At 39.7% G+C, this 17,573-nt stretch overlaps 1 protein-coding gene across 7 annotated transcripts in view; it reads right to left on the reverse strand.

Annotated features, from left to right (window-relative positions):
• FRMD4B (FERM domain containing 4B) overlaps nucleotides 1-17,573 on the reverse strand; it is a 365,011-nt gene that overhangs the window by 125,886 nt on the left and 221,552 nt on the right. For 6 of the 7 annotated variants that reach the window (XM_058288632.1, XM_058288631.1, XM_058288629.1 and 3 more), the window contains 3 exons: nucleotides 12,992-13,057; nucleotides 11,205-11,299; nucleotides 3,505-3,597 (listed from right to left, as the gene is read on the reverse strand). In XM_058288632.1, the coding sequence (XP_058144615.1) occupies nucleotides 3,505-3,597; nucleotides 11,205-11,299; nucleotides 12,992-13,057 (254 nt within the window). Of the gene's footprint in view, nucleotides 1-3,504; nucleotides 3,598-11,204; nucleotides 11,300-12,991; nucleotides 13,058-14,473; nucleotides 14,651-15,239; nucleotides 17,544-17,573 lie in introns of those variants that run through there. The other variant, XM_058288635.1, reaches the window with a different exon arrangement.

Raw genomic sequence — 17,573 nt, forward strand, 5'->3', positions numbered from 1 at the left:
TATTTTCTGATATTTACAGAATGCTTTGCAAAAATCTTAGTTTTACCACAAACTTGCCCAAGACCACACTGACCCTTCCCAGTGCTCTCAGGCTGGCCTGCCCCACTCACCTCTTGCCTGGACCATTGCCACAGCTCCTAACTGGTCTCTCCCCAAACCTGACCACCAAGCCCCTTTTCCCACACTGTATCAGAATCCATCCCAGAATGTGGGTGAGTGGGGGATTGGTGGAGTTGGAGAAGTTTCCTCGGATGATTCAGATATGCCCTACCCCTCCCTCTGGAGGAGTTCTGAAGTGCAATGGACTTATTAGTCTAATTTCCTTTATGAAAGTGATCAGTTATTCACTGTATAAATACCGTAACCTAGTCGACCTATCTTTCATTGTTGGGCATTTAGGTATTTCTAATTGTCTGCATTAAAAATAACACAGTGAGGCACACCCTTGCAATGTGCTACCACTGAAGGGAATCCTGAGCCCCGTGGGCGAAGTACTCAGGGATTCCAGAGCTCGTGACCGTGGAGGAGCCCCCACTCTACACGGTCCAGGGCACAAGGCAGTATGTTGCTGGTGTGAGAGAGGCAGAGACCCCAATATCTGAGGGGCCCTCTGTGTTTCCAGAGGCTACTAAAATGACCAAATATGAAACTGGGCTGCATTATGTCTTTGGTTCTATTATTCAGTGACTAAGAGTGAACACAGGCAGCCTGGAGGCTTGGTGTTAAAGTCTATTGAGACATAAGTATCACCAACAGTTCTGTTTTCTCCAAACTGGAGGCTAGAGTTCCTCCAAGAGGCAACCTTGGTCATTGGGGAGCATCACGGACCTCCAAAGAACGACCTTCCACTCACTGACCTTTGGACCACTTAGTTCTTTGATGTGTGCTTTTGCTTTATGATTTCTTTAATTAAATTTGAGTAACAACAAGTAACTTAATTGGAATAATAACAACAACTATTATGACCTCACTATACTGTTGGGAGGAAGAATTAAGTGAATAATTAAAAACTTGACAAGGGTTTAACCACATGCAAATAGTTAGGAAACATAAAGCTAAGTGGTTACGGGGCACTCTTGAAATAACACTCCCTAAGTAAGGAAAGTGCTGAAACTCTTGAACAAGCACCAGGCTCCTCCGGAATCTCAAGAACCTGTTTGGAAAAGATAGAGCCAAAAGGATGACTATACAGGGGGAAAGGCAGGGTTTTCTCCACTTGTATTTTAGGACCAAAAATAAACCAGATATTAGCTGTCAAAGAAGTAGTAAACAAGTCCGGTTACTAAGTAACCAGTCCTTGTTAAATTCTCTGAAGAGGTAATAATCTTGGCCCAGCAATTTCACCTCTAGGAAGTTATGCTACAGAAATGCTACATGGATGCTCAAAGATGACAGTGCAAGGATGTTAACTGCTGCCTAAATTTTAATGCAAATAATCAGAAAGTCTAGTTGTTTAGAGAAGACTGGATAGCTAAATTATGGAAGTGCAAAGGAATAGAGTAGATTTTTGAATATTCTCGGAAAGATCTCCAAGTTAAAAAAAAAAGTTACGTGGGCAAACAACTCATTTCCCTCTAAGAAAGGGAGTCACATGGGGGAAGAAGTGAAGGGGGAAGGCAGTAGAGGAAAACTTTCACTTTTCACTCTATATTTTTATTTAGTTTGAAATGTTTACAGTGACTATGCAATTCTTCGTGAAAAAATGTACTCATTAATGTTGAGTCATTTCCCCTACATAATACACGATCAAAACCTTGCTGGAAGCGTATGTGGCTCAGGTGACTGAGCACCTGCTTCCCACATGGGAGGTCCCGGGTTCAGTCCCCAGGGCCTCCTAAAAACAAACGGAAACAACAAGCAAACAAATAAAACAACCAACTCAGGGGAGCCCATGTGGCGCAGTGGTTGAGGGCTGGCTTCCCACACACGAGACCCTGGTTCAATCCCCGGCACCTCATAAAACAAAACAAAACAAAACAAAACAAACATAATCCCTCCCCCCCCCCAAAAAAAAATCTGCTATTCTCTGACTCTTCCTTAATAATGAAGATGATCTTTTCCTTATTCTTGCTGTTTTTCTTTTTCTCCATTTCCAAGGACCAAGCATTCAAGTCACACTCTTTCCAGGACACTCTTGTGTTTTTCTTTAGGATTTCTGTATATTTTTCCATACCAGTTATGCTCCTGGACAAATCATCACCATGCTGCTACCTTCTTTGCGGATTTTAAAAATATGATTTCATCTGATAAGAAAGAGATTCTAAGCCAGATTTCAGAGTAGTAAAACTACAACAACAACAAAACAAATTGGGAGTGGTCGACATTTTATTTGCAAAGTAAAGAGCAGCTACCATCCACAATTATCATCAATTCATATAAGAAAAGATGCTTTTAAAAAAATGAGGATATATGATGCCTGGTCTTTGGGATTTCATGAAGCAGACTGAATTAAAAGAAGAAAATGTTGACTTGGAGAATGTAGCATGATTTTCCCAGGTAAACGTAACTTTAAAAAATTATAAAATAATAGGAAGCTTCTACCATCATGCCATAAAACAAAGTACATTTTCAACATCCAAAAAATAACAATCTCAGAATATAGGATTGCTCCTTAGATTGATCTACCTTTATGAAAATATGTTTAGATTTATGAGAAATCTACTACCATAGCTCATTTGATCATATATGGCTTCAGATCTGGAAGACACAAATTATCATGAAATTTATCACCAAACTTGGGATAGTGGGGAGAGGGGGCCAGTGCATAGGAAGGACTTTCAGCTCAGTTAATGGGCACTATTTATTTCTTGAGCTATGTACAGGAATTTGGGAGTTACCTTTTATAATATTTCATTTATCCTAGATTGTGATAATGGATGCTAAAAAAATATTTCCATCATGGGCTGGCTTTGGGAAATCACTGATTTAGTTGAAAGCATCCATTTCAGGAGGCAATTGCTGAGGCCCCATATGGTGAAATGACTTGCTGGAGCAGGGCTCAGAGAACAAGTCAAGGACTCCTTGCATTACTCCCAGCAGCGCTCTACATGCAGGGAGAATTCAGATCTCTGAGCTGTTAAGATAATTATTTCCGTGAACATTTATTTGTTTGCATTTTATCTTCTATTCAAATTAAGGTGTGAAATGGCATAAACATTAATTACTTCCACAGGCTCTAGAAAATATTATTCTTCCATAAAACGTTTACTGTACTTCAGAGAAGAAGAATCCTAGGAGTATATTGAGTGAGAAACAGACATATATTAAAACATATGACCTATGTTCTTCAGCTATAAATTTGAGGGATAAAGGAAGACTTTTCTATCCTTCACCTGCAAAGAAAAGAGTCTACGCAGTATCTGTGGTAACATGGTCCCCAGGCCAAGATAGCAGAGAACCTTTCACAACCTGTTTTAATAGTTCTCTATCTCTGATGACCAGAAATGTAAAACAGAAGAAGAAGAAGAGGGAGTGGTGGCGCTGGATGCACCTTTGGGGACCTACCTCACGGCAAAGTGCAGAATGGCGGGGCCTGGCTTCTTGGGCAAGTCATGGTCAAGAACTCGATGATCTAACTGCAGCCAGTTCTGCTGCCCTCTGAGAGAGCAAAGAAAAGAAAAAACATTAAACAGAAAGAGAAAAGTTCGGTCACACACAATGTTGGGTCAGCTGTGGGGAGAGTTGCTCTCCTACATTGATGGTAGGAGTAGAACATGTTATAGGAGCTAATGATGGCAAATGAACAAATTCTGTCACAATTACAAAAGCACATGCCTCTGATCAGCACTTCCATTCCAGGAACTTATCATCAAAATAAACCTGCACCTATGAAGAAATGACATATCAATAAAGTCAGTCATTGTAGTGTTGTTTGTAACAGCAGAAAGGCTGGAAATAACTTCAATGCTCAGTGGGATTTTGTTGAAGATATTATTATTTTAAACTGCACAATGAAATACAATGCAGCCATAAAAAAGGATGGAGAAACTCTTTATGACTTTATTTTGAACAATTTCTAAGATACACTGTTAAATAAAAAAGAAGGGAGCAGATGCGGCTCAAAGAGTTGGGTGCCTGTCTCCTTCATGGGAGGTCCTGAGTTCAGTTCCTGGTGCCACCTAAAGAAAATGAGCAGAGACAATAAGCTAATGCAATGAGCAGAAAATGAGAAGACACAATGAACAGGGAGCAGATGTGCCTCAAGTGGTTGGGCACCTGCTTTCCACATTGGAGTTCTCAGGTTCAGTTCCCAGTTTCTCCTAAAGAAGATGAGCAGACACAATGAGCAGACATAGAATGCAACAAGCAGACACAGCAAGCAATGAGAACAAACAGCAAGTGGAAATAATGAGCAGACAGACAAGGAAGCCATCTCAGGGGGAGAGAAAGCAAGATGCACAACAGTGAACATAGTATATCACCATTTTCTACATAAAAACACCTATGTGCAAGTATATGTATAATACAGAAGATAAAAAAGAAACTGATCATGCTAGTTGCTTTTGAGGTAAAAAAAACTTGATGGCATTAAATATATTAATGCTTATTTATTTAATCAAGCTTTATCTCAAATTCAAAGAATAAAGTAATAGACAAAAGGCAGTTCAATAAGTTATGGAAACACTGCTCTAAAAAAGTTCTTTCCAGGCACTTTTATCTCATCTAATCCCAACAACAAACTCAATTGTTCCTCTAGTGTTCAGAAAGATACACAGATGACCACAGATTAGTTAAATGGACATAATTAAGGTCTCCTTGTTAATGAAGAAAATGAAGAAGAGAAAAATAAATGCTTAATCATATTCAAATCTCACAAAACCAAACCAGATAGTCTTTTTTTGACTTTTACCATTAATATAGTACCTTCTTTGCTTTTGCTACAGAAATATTACAATATTATTGCTCACTGTAGTCTAAAAATTACACTACTTATATTCCTCCATATTCTTAACACCTTGTAGTAGAACATTCCTGAATTTATGTTATTAACCACAGTCCTCATCTATGGCCTAAGTCACTGTGACACATTCCATTCCCTTTACTATCCTCCAGCTGTCCTCCAACTAAAATTACCTCCCTAGACTACACGTTTCAGCCACAATCATATCTATAAATCAAGCGTTTGTTATACTCATTACAATGTTACTAAGTCCATCTATTACCACATCTTTAAAATGACATTGTTGAACATTCTACATCCATCCAGCATTAGCTCCTCCTTCTCAACCCACATTCTGTCTCCCACCAACCTACACTCCATAACCCACCTCCATTAATGTTTAAATTCTTAGTAAATATAAACTCTGAAATATTTTAGGTAATTATGAAGGGGAAAACTGGTGTTAATAAACGAGACAAAGCTAACACCACCACAGCTTTTGAAAAAAAGTATAGGGATGGATATTATCTGGATGCTGTTTCCATATGTATATTTCAGACCTACTACTATTTATGCATGTAATTTGTTTATTTACTCAAGAGCCTCACCAAGTACATTGGTATAAACAGTTTTCCCTAGATTTTGACATCTGAGTGATCTAAAGGATTGAAGATACTGAGGTTCCGGGGGGTGGGGGTGGGGGGTGGCAGGTTACGTAAATTTTCCAAGGTTGTTCAACTAGTTGATCCATTTTTGTCTGTAAATTCCCAGAAACCACAGACCCCATTTTACTTACATACATAAAATTCAACTTAAGAACATGCGGATGGTGGTAGAGTGTCAAATTGTAACAAAACCTGTGATGGGACAGAAGATATTTTCTAATTTCTTTTAGTCTTTGAGTAAATCATTTTTTTAATTCAGAAAATTCTAAGCTATATTCATTATAAGTGGATAGGAAGAGCAAATATAAATGATGATGATGATGATGATAGCTACTCTTTACTGAGTTAGTTCTGTGCCAGGAATCAGTTTGGGACTTTTAAAAAATATTAACGTTAAATTTTACAATAAGTTTATACAGAAAGTGGCAGAACTGGAATTTGGACTCAGGACTTTCAATAGGGGAGAAAATGAGACTGGAAAGATGAATCAGTTTTTATAATAATTTTTGGTTCAGTCTCTGTCACCAGTTGTAACACTGGAAAAAAATGTTCTTGCTTCTGTAATTACAAGACGAGGCTTCTGGGTAACTGTCCCTAGCTTTCCTTGGAGGAATAATTTGAAGGTAAAGCTGCCTATACAAGTGGCATAAGGGGAGATTTTTGGAAGTATGACTTTTGTGTGTAAAACAAAAAAAAAAAAACAACAACAACAACCAAAAAACAAAAAGAAAGAGGGGACTGGAAGAGAAGCGATTCTTATACCATATTTCATCAAGTTTAGGATGCCATTGATTTAAAGCAATTCCAGAGATGTTAAAATGCATGTCTTAGAATTCACAAAATATGGTATTATATCAAGTTTCAAAAGTTTTCTTATAGAAATTGAGACTAATTTTACTTAGGAAAGATGTGGCAGCATCTTAAAAAGCATAATGTATATTTATATGAACTCGTGTACCATGATGCCCAAGATTGAATAAAGCAAGTCATGTAATAACACATACAGCATATACCAATTATGTTAACCACAGAAACATACTCAAAACACTATTATTATATATGGATGTAAATTCTTAGATAAAGCTACCTCTGTGGAAGAAACTACAATTGGAGTGGGGAGGTAATTAAAAGGAACTGACCTTAACTATGATACTAAATATTTTTACAGGAAGAATATCTATGTACATGTAATACAAAATAATTTTTAAAAACAGGATAAACTAGAAATTGGATTTAAAGAAATCCATCCATAATCTCACCAACTGGAGAAAGTATAGAATAAGGAAGTGAAAATTATCCAGAGTCTACCACTGAAATAAAACCAAGGTTAACATGTCGTTTGTACAGCCCTTGAGACTAAAGTGAGATCGTTCACTCCCATGAGGCCGTGCAGCCCGACTCTAGAGAGGCCTCCTTTTGGCTAGAATTCTATCGAGGGAAAGCCAGTCTTCTCAGGCCCATCAGAAGGGATGATGATAAGTCACGGTTGTTAAACCTATTTGCTATTTCTTCATAAACAAAGCTTATTCAGCAAAACCTTTCAAAACACGGGAAGAAAAAATAAATGAACTGGGAGGAGGGCAGCCCTAAGGTGAGCTGAAGGGCCACTGCCTCAGGAGGGCTGCCACTGCCCTCTAGGGGTGAAGGGCCTACGGTGCACACGGAACACGGGAAGGAGCCCACGCGCCATCTCCCCTCCCTCTGACGGTGACCACGACTTTGTTTTTGTCGGTCATCATTCCTACTTTTCCTATGTAGCTGCAGTCTCTTTTTCTATTTCTCTTTTTTGGTCTGTGGACAGAGTATAGACATGGCCAGTTTCATCGATAAAATGTCCCCTTCAGCTTAGAGAAGTTCATTAAAGGCAAAGGGCTGATGTGGCATCTTGGCTAGAAAATGCCATTCAGACAGCATCCTGAGTGGAATCCGACTCAGTGGTTTTACAGGGGAAAAAGTGCTGAAAGAAAATACTTTCCAAAAATATTTACCAGAGAAAGAAAAAGAACTAGGCTTGTGACCAAGACATTCCAAGGAGACACCGTTAGACATAAGCAATTTTCCAGACCTGTTCCCCAGAAAGGTAGAAATGGCCAGTTCTCCCCCCACGCCCCGTCAAAATCCCAGCTCATACTTCTGAAAATAAACACAGCTAGAGCCAGAAGAGACCTTCCCACACTGGTCACAATTCAAAAATAGTCTTGGCTGTCATTTGCAGTAGACTACAATGAAGATATTTGGAGCCAGGCTTCTTGGAAAGACTATAACCATTGACCTCTGTCGCCAAAGCGGTTAATTGAGGAGATTCTCGTGTGAGACATTCTTCTTCCAATTTAGCTTTTAGAAAGGGTAGATGGAGAAGGATGGCCCAAGTCATTAAAAGAGGACATTCCTATTATTCCTTTTCTTTATGAAGAGAAGATTCTAGAGTCTGAATGCCTGATTTATGCTCATCTCAGCCTGGAGTTTTTCCAGAAACTGGGGTCCCCTGTTTTCCAGTCCCTCATGAATCCTATAGCCTGGGGCACCTCTGACCCTGCAGCCATAAACTGTGTTCCTCCTCTGCAGAGCAGACTTCAGCGGCCCAGGGCACCGCCCACATCTGGGGGACCAGGGGCTCCCCTCTGATCTTGTCCCTCTCTCATCTCACTCCATCATCAGGCCAGTCCCCTCCCCACTGGGCAAATGTACCATGTTCATTACCACGGCCACGTACTTGCCCACAAGGGGCCTCTTAATTGGAATGCCATCACCTTCCCCTCTTAAGTCTGTCTGCCCTACCAGGTCCATATTTAGTTAGCCTCTTGTGAAGCCCACCCTGGCCCCTCTCCCCCATCCACCTTTAGCCTATTTTCTTCTGAATGTTTACTCTACTGCCATGACTACTACTAATATGATGATTGCTGCTTCCTTGTATTATATGCCTGCGCATATCTTATCTAATTTAGTAGTATATAACATTTAGTGCCCTATTATATAGGCCTTGTATGGTGCCTATTGTATGGGTACTATTATTATGCCCATTTTCAGATGAGAAAATTGAGTGTCAGAGATGTTAAGTAATGGGCCTAAGATCACACAGCTGCCAAGATCACATGTCATCTAGCCCCTGCCTCTTTCTCTATTTTTTATCCTTCCCCCATGGTTTGCACTCATTGTCTACTTGTTGTTTGTGCTCACTGTCTACTTCTCTGTGACTGCTTGTCCGGGAACTGAACTGGGACCTACCATGTGGGAGGGAGGTGTCTAATCATTTGATCTACTTCTGCTCCCTGCTTGCTGTGTCTCTCATTGTGTTTCCTTGTTGTGTCATCTCGTGGCATCATCTTGTTATGTCATCTTGTTATGTTAACTTGCTGCGCCAGCCTGTCCTGTTAGCTTGCCGTCTTGCTCATCTTCTTTAGGAGGCACTGGGAACCGAACCTGGGATCTCCCATGTGGTAGGCAGGCACCCAACTGCTTGAGCCGTATCTGTTTCCCTCAAACTTTATCTTGTACCACTTTCCCTCTTAGACACACTAAATCTAGAGAACCACCTCAGGGCTTTTGCACTGGCTTTGCCTGGAACCCCTCCCCAAATGTTGCAGAGTTGGCTTGTGTTTTTCATTTAGAGCTTGGCTGAAATGTTCACCCTCATGTTATCCCCATTTCCCTCCTATGAGGGAAGAAGGGGGACTACCCTGTCTAAAACTGCTCCTCACCCACACATGCTTTTTTTTATCATGGCATCTAGAAAAATGACTGGCATTTAGGAGGCACTCAAGAAATATTTGTTGAATGAATAAATCCATGCCGTTCACCGCTACTCATGAGACCTCGCCCTAAGTTACAATGCTCAGAGCACATACAGTTTATACTGTATAACTTAGCCATTAGGTATTCGCAGTTTTACCTCTAATATTGTTTGCTCTGATTTCATTTAAATTCAGATTCAACCTTATGTGCGTAGCGTGTTTAGTCATTCATTCGCGGGCATTAGCCTTGTCCCTCTACCTGGAGCACGTCAATGGATGCCTGCATTTCCCATTTCATCCAGCAGAGGGCTGATCACACAGTTGCTCTGAAATTGCTAGTGACCAGATAATTTATTAAGTGAGAAAGAGGTGGGTGATGTTGCGTGCAGTTATTCTGCTTTCCTGAATGAACCTATTCCAGGAACATCCTTATGCTGAAATCAAAATTTTCAGGTTTTTCTATGTCTTCTGACAACTCGCTATCATTTTCGACTGCCCCTTGAGCCCTGGTTTTTGCCCAGCCCAAGTCCTGAGCCTGTTGGCATCTCTAGCAGATCCTAGGCTTGCAGCCCACGCAGGCTAGAAACAATCAGAAGCTACAAAGTGTTGAAGACAAGGTAGCTGCTTCTTGAGATTATTTTCACCTGGTTAAACCGAAGAACTGAAAAAACATTTAAATTGGGAAAGTTATGGAAAGAATGCTAAGTGGTTGGCCAACATATTTTGTATCTGGAACACATTTTCGTGAATTTTAATATTTAAGGAGCTCTTTGGAAGGGGAAGGATTCCTCTGATAACATATCAGGCTGTGTTTTATGGGGCTGCCATAAAACAAACACACACCGAAAAGAGTTAAGGATTTAAATTTAAATACTCATCAGTTTATTGTTATATACTCAGCATCATTTCAGAGAGTATTTAAATTTTCAACAAATATATACAATATCCAACATGTTAGCATAAAAAAATGGAAGTAAAAGGAAAAAAAAAGAAAGAAAGACAGCAAGGGTGCAAGAAAATGAACGAAGGTAGAAGTTAAAAGGTTCATTCTGTATTGAACTAACTGCATAGTTTTTGGGCAGGCCACAATTGCCTTTAAACTTCCCTGCAATCAACACCAAAATACTAATTCAGTTTCAAGTTATGAGTTAATGACAATTTTGTATTTCTGTTGCTGACACAGAAGCTGAATAAGTAAGCACCACTGCGTTCAAATAAAAGTGAAGATAGACTATCATCAGTAACAGACTCATAGGAAGCAGATTTGGCCCAAGGGATAGGGCATCCACCAACCACATGGGAGGGCCAAGGTTCAAACCCAGGGCCTCCTGACCCATGTGATGAGCTGGCCCACTCACAGTGATGATGTACTCAAGGAGTGCCCTGCCACGCAGGGGTGTCCCCCGCGTAGGGGAGCCCCATGCACAAGGAATGTGCACCGTAAGGAGAGACACCCAGCATGATAAAAGTGCAGCCTGCCCAAGAATGGCGCTGCACACACAGAGAGCTGATGCAGCAAGATGACGCATCAAAATGAGACACAGATTCTAGGTGCCACTGACAAGAATACAAGCCGACACAGAAAAACATACAGCAAATGGACACTGAGAGCAGACAACTGGAGCGGGGGGCGGGGGGCAGGGAAAGGGAGAGAAACAAATAAAAAATAAATCTTTAAAAAAAACCCCAGAATAACAGACTCATTAAAACAAATTTCTAAACCATTCAGGACAACATTGTAAGTTTATAAAATGGTCAAAATTCCTTTTCTTCTCTCTTTGCAGTGGCCCTAGGATAAAAGTCCTATCTTAAATAACTTTTAACTAAGCAGGACATATTCTGATTTTTGGAACATATTTTCCCTTTTTGCTAATTATGAATGACAGCAAGTGGGAAGTCCAGGTAAAAGGTAAAGAAATGAAAACTTACGTGTCATCTATATATGTTATTCCAAAGTACTCCTTTTCTTTCAGGTTGAAATGTGAAGCCACTAGGTCCAGCAACTCTCTTGACAAAAGTTTTGGCTGCCAAGATAAAAATCTCATCAGAAACAATTTGGCTGGTTCTCTCTCTTATGGCTACCACCTTCCTCTTCCCCAAATACTTTAAAGCAACTTTAGTTTGTTTTTTTTAAAAAACGTGTCCCTTTTGCTGCTTAGGTTAATCTACTATAGACCATTCTCTACTAGAAGTGGGGAAGGAGAGCAGATGGAAATAGGAACCTCATTGAGATCATCATTTTCATACATTTGCAATTCAATCAAGTACCTCACTTTTATCCTCTAAGGTAACTTACTAATGAGCAGGTGTTTTGAAAAAAATAATCGCTTATATGTAGTATGGCACTTTGACCAAGATGAAGACTATCAAATACTTCATAACCTGGTTATCTGCGCTATTATATGAGAATGTAAGAATAACATGGCCGAGAGCAGATGTGGCTCAAGTGGTTGACATGGGAGGTCTTGGGTTTGGTCCCCAGTGCCTCATAAAAACAAAGAAACAAAAACAAACAACAAGCAAACAAATGAAAAAACCAGCTCAGGGGAGCTGATGTGGCCCGGTGGTTGAGTGCCAGCTTCTCACATACAAGGTCCAGGGTTCAATCCCTGGTCCCAGTACCTCAAAAAACAACAAAGAAACAAAACCATGGCTTGGAGGGACCAGTTGAAGAGGCTCATGGCTCAAGTCCTAGTGGGACTACAAATAGAATTAACACTGACAATTTATTGTGCTGAATTCTTCATGTCCATTATCTCATTTAATTCTCACGAGTCTATGAGGTAGGGGTTTTTATTTCCATTTTACAGATGAACCAATGGAGGCCAAGAGAGGTTAAGTACCTGACTTGATGTGTTAGTGTTACTTTGAGCCAAATAGTTTAGGGTTCTTTAAGAGTTGGATGTTTGGTAGTGGGGAGGTTGGAAGGAAGAACAGACATGATGGAAAAAAAACATACATGCACACTTACACACACATAGAAATCCAGACTAAAAGGTCCGTTCTGATGAAATGCTATTGTTGACAGTACTATTTTCATTCTAAATTGAAGCCTAAGCACAGTGGGCTGGGGACAACCTCAGGAGGGAAAAGAATTTAGGTTTGGACACAGCAGAGAATTCTAGCCTAGGTGTGGTCTGTCATCAGAGACTTCCACAATTTTTTAAGACTCTCGGTCCAAAGTGTTGAGTGACTAAATAGAGAAGCATCGACAGTTAAAATATCATCATCATATATAATTTCACACACTTTACAAAAAGATTTCATTCACAAATAGCATCTGGCTTGAATTTAACCATAATTCTGTGAGGAAGATTAGGCAGTCTTAATCCTAGTTCACAGACAATGAAACTGAGTATTTAAACTTGGATAATGCCATGTAGCTGGAAAGTGGCAGAACGCAGATTCTCACTTCACTACAACCCTTTCAGGGAAGTGCAATGGCTCCCAATTTACCAACGAGAGGTTCAGAGAACTAAGACCACTTGCCTGGGGTCCCATAGCTACTGAGTGTCAAAGCTGAGATCAGAATCCAAGTGTCTCTGAATCCATGTCACTACACAGATTGCTCTTACATAGAGACCAAATTTTCTGACATCAGAGCTGTCCTTTCCCCCACAATACATTCAGAGCCATTGGCTTGAGGGACAGATGAGTGAGCAGCCTGCACACAGGCTAAGAGGCTCATGGAAGGATCCAGGGTGGGCAACACCTACCTGAACCAACAGTTGCAGTCTCCTGTCATCCAGGAGGTGAACCTGGCAGTGCCTGCCTTCTGTCATCTGTGGGAACAAGATGGCGAGAGAGGTGTCAGGGCCCGGCTTGCAAGCAAACCTGTGAATTCATGTTATCATTTATTTAACATGTGATATGCTCAGCCTAAAAATGATTTCAGATGCGTTAATCTTGGTCATAAATAGATTTATTATATGGCATTGATTCTTAGACTTAACAGAAGAAAGAAAAGCAAAGATTACTAAATCCATTGATAAAATAATGCCTCCATAGTGTGTCAAGTTCAAACAATGCACAAGATTATACTATGATAAGTAAGTCTCTTTTCCGGAGGAAACTAGTCTTTTTTTAATCCCCCTAGAATCAGTATTTTATTTTTCAAATGGAAATGCCATTATTCATTGGTGTGTTTTAATGAATAAAAATACATAAAATAATGATGGAAAACATATGATACCAAAGTTAAAATGGTAAGGCATCATTTTTAAAACTTTTGTCCTCCTCCTTTTAGAATATCAACACCATACTTAAAACATTTAATAGTCTGATGCATAAATTTCCATTTATATTTAAGTCTTCATCAGTTACAAGGGCAATTCTGGGAAATATTCTTTGTAAAATTTTCAATACAAAGAAGTAAAAGTTTCCCTCTTGATTAACAAATGCCCCAAACTACTTTACCTGCAGAAATCACCATCTTCTCAGTTTGAGGTGAACCCTCACCAGTCATTTTTATATATATTTTCAGATAGATATGTCTATTTATTAAAAACATATTTCCATAGCAAACACTTTAATTTAATATGGTCATATTGGACATATTGTCCTGCAAGTGATGTAATTACTCAATTTTTTTTGCATTTGTAACCATCCGGATACTTTATACATACATATATGAATGTGTGTTGTGTGTGTCTGTGATATGTATAATTACTTTCAACATAAGTGAGAATATGCTATACTCACTGTTCTGCCCACTGTTTTTTAAATTCCAATGTCACCACACACAGACCAACCTTATTTTTTTTAAAGGTTGTATGGAATGAAACCTTTGTGAGGCTAATATAATTTAATGAGTTTCCTGTTTCTAGTCTTTTACTCTTACAAGCAATGTACAATGAACTTCCACGCATGACTAACTTTGCACAGATATGGAATTGCTGGATGGGTCACTTTTGAAAACCATGGCAGCACTTTGTTTCTAAGCTGTTGTACAACACAAAAGACCTGGGAACTCAGACACATGTACAACCTGTTTTTTTTTAAGCTTCCATTTTTGAGCACCAACTATATACTCAGCACTGTGCTAGGTATTTCATATGTATATTATATTTGAACTATACGGTCACCTTTTAGGATTGGTATTACTATTCCCATTTAACAGATGAGGAAATTGAGACTGAGTAGGATAAGTGCTTTCAATGTGAAAAATACTAATTACTGCATATCCATTTTTGACTGACCTCTGCCCTAAGAGTCTGTAAAGTAGCTCAGTTGGTTCGATCATGGTATCACAGAGGTGTGGGCCACAGGACGCACTCACTGAAGTAGGTCCAAGAGATAAGGAGGCCATCTTTACTCTGTCCCAGGGCCACAGATTATGTCCTTAACTCTACAAAGCCAAGGTCAAATACATACTTCTGGTGGCAAGGAGAAAGGGAAATAATCTCTGTTAGTTCCAGGCACTGAGCTGGGCTCTTTATGTAAATTACCTCATTAAAGCTAAACAAAAATCTATGATATGGAAATAACTCCATTTCACGATGGGAAAATTGAGAGAATTTATTCAAAGTTACCTGGGCAAGTAAAAAGTCACATTAAGATTTGAATTAAGGTCTAAATCGAAATTTCTAAAAATAATCTTTTCCACTCTTTCACACTATGGGAGGAAATAATGAGAACAATAGATAATTGTGAGCTCAAATTATTTTACTTCTTCTGTAAAACAACCCATACAAGCAAACCCCAAATGTATGACCTATGGAAAGGTATATCACAAAATAATACTCAAAAGATCAATTCATACCATATGAATTCATTAAGGAATATGTCATAACTCAAAATATTTCCGGCTACTCTGCTTTCCCATAATACATAAAAATTTATTTCCTGATTTGCAAAAGGTAGCTTTTTTTTTACCTTTCCATTTTGCTCTGGATCTCCCTTGGACAGGCTAATATTCCTTTTTCTGACTCACAATTTTATTTCAGAGTACTAAATAATAAATACCTTTTGGGTGTCTACTCATCTCATGATAAACACAGGTGGTGGCAGCCATGTTTGTACAACCTGGTCCTGTCCCTTTGGCCTCAGTTGATTGGACCAGGGAAAGACATCTGACCTGAGCTGTGCCCATCAGAGCTTTACTCTAGGGAATCTGAAATTGCAACTGAAAGGAGAAAAACTTGGTTGCCACAGGGGAGCCATAGTCTGTCATGTGTAGGCAGAAAAAGGAAGGCCATTTACAAAGAGAACGAAACAGACAGGTAGCTAGAAGGAAGCAAAAGAAATCATGTGGACTGAGAGGAAAAGCTTAAGAAAGTTGCTGCCAGGGTTCCTAATTGCTTTCCAGTCCACTTCTAGTCCCTTCCTCTGATCTTGGTGAATTTTTGTCCTTGAGTTCTAGGAAACACCCCAGTATTCCTTCAACAAATCCACCTTTTCCCCCATTCTCATGTTCCCTTGAGTTCGCTTCTGCTTCTTGCAATTAAAAGATGTCCAAAAGATAGACTGCCCAGATGATGTCATCACTAATGGTAAAACCAGTCATCGACTCATAGGCACTCGAGATCCCATCTATGGAAATACAAAAGCCAAGAGAGAGGCTGACATCTGGGGAGGGAAAGAACAAACACCTCACTGTATGATGCCATAAGAGAGCACAGAGGGCAAGCTGGAGATGGGTAGTACGGATGAACTGGAGAGAAAGAATTCTACAGTTTTATGCAAACACTGGCACATACCGTTTTCAGTAGTCGCCAAGCCCTTTCTGCTATGGGAGGGTGGTTCCTCTGGAAGGTCAGAGGGCTGATTTGATCATCACTAGCAATGCAAAAGCCCGCCCTTGTCATATAATTAAACTGGAGGTTAAAAAGTGGTAGATGTATTCTGTTCAAAGCAATGCTTATGAATAAATTTTGCTAAATTATTAGAAATCAGGGGATGCCACCAAATAAACACTCAGATTTAGAGCTTCATTTCAATTTCCTCCGTGGCAACATTTGGCCAGGGGAGAGCAGAGCAGCCTCCTTGTCACATGGGATTTGTGGTCTCCAGCTCATCAATTTTTATTACCAACCAGGTTCCTGGGAGTCCTGATGTCTAAATAAGCAAACCCTCATTTAAGTTTACATGGTACCAGGAGAGAGACACAACCAACATCAAGAGAGGGTCCACTGTGCATTAGGCGAAGCGTTGGACACATGGCAGTTATTACCAGGTAGGAGTTCCATCTAAACAGTAGCCTAAGAAGGAGTGTCCTTGACAGAACCAGGAAACAGGCCTGAGAAAAGGTAACTGGACAGGATTTCTAAGCTCCTGGGACTTGGGCTTAAAATTCTATTTCCTAGCTGTGTCACTTTGGAGAAGCTACTTCACTTCATTAGCAATATCCTGACAGTTCTCAATCTGCCATCTTGGAGAATTAAATAAACCACTTCTGAGGGTAAAAATTATTATAGTTCCTACTTATTTCTAACGTGACAAACAAATGTTCACCCAAGCTTTTTAATGGGAGGAATATTACTAAACCATTTGGTAGATGATAAAGGACAGGTAAAATTAACAAGCATTGGCAGCAAAAGTATCCAGAAGTGATATAATAGGGGGAAAAAAAAGAGGAGAAATGGTCCTGCTTGCCTTCTGCACCCTCAGTCCTGGGTAGGCATTTTCATAATAACCCTAATACTACTCCAACAGCCGTGTTCTATATTGCAAGCACGCCCAAAACATTTTACTTGTATTATATTCAACCCTCTTGTACCAGATGCAGGTCAGACTGAGGTTAGAGAGATGACAAATAACAAGATCAGTAAATGGCAGAACTTGGCCTGAACTAAAAGTCCAAACTCTTAACCACTTAGCTGTATACAATATTACATACACTCTAAAGTGACAAAATGTGGAAGTGCCATCCCACACAGCCCATTTTCAAAGGATTAGACGAGTGGGTAGAGAAGGGGGTGGGAAGTATCATAAAGCAGGCATGAAAAATCATTTCAACAGAGAAAGAATTTGGAAGTAGGTAGAACTGTAGAATCTTAGGAGGCATCCAATACCAGTGACATATTTCAGATATCGGGAAACTATAACCTAGAAAATAATGAAATGTGTTAATGCCAGCCCTGGGATTAAAACACAAGCCTGCCTGACTCCTAGACCGGAGCATAAATGATGCACCCAAGGTGACCCAGCTGATAAGTTCCATCTTACTGAAGTGCACTTTTTTGGGGGTAGGGTAGGGATCTTAAAAAGTACTATAACAACAAAAAGCAAATAAACCCCTAATTGTGCATTTCTTATTTATTTTCAAACATGTCCCTCACGGATGGTTTATTGTACAAG

This window comes from Dasypus novemcinctus, chromosome 26 (assembly GCF_030445035.2).
Source record: "Dasypus novemcinctus isolate mDasNov1 chromosome 26, mDasNov1.1.hap2, whole genome shotgun sequence".
NCBI lineage: Eukaryota > Metazoa > Chordata > Mammalia > Cingulata > Dasypodidae > Dasypus > Dasypus novemcinctus.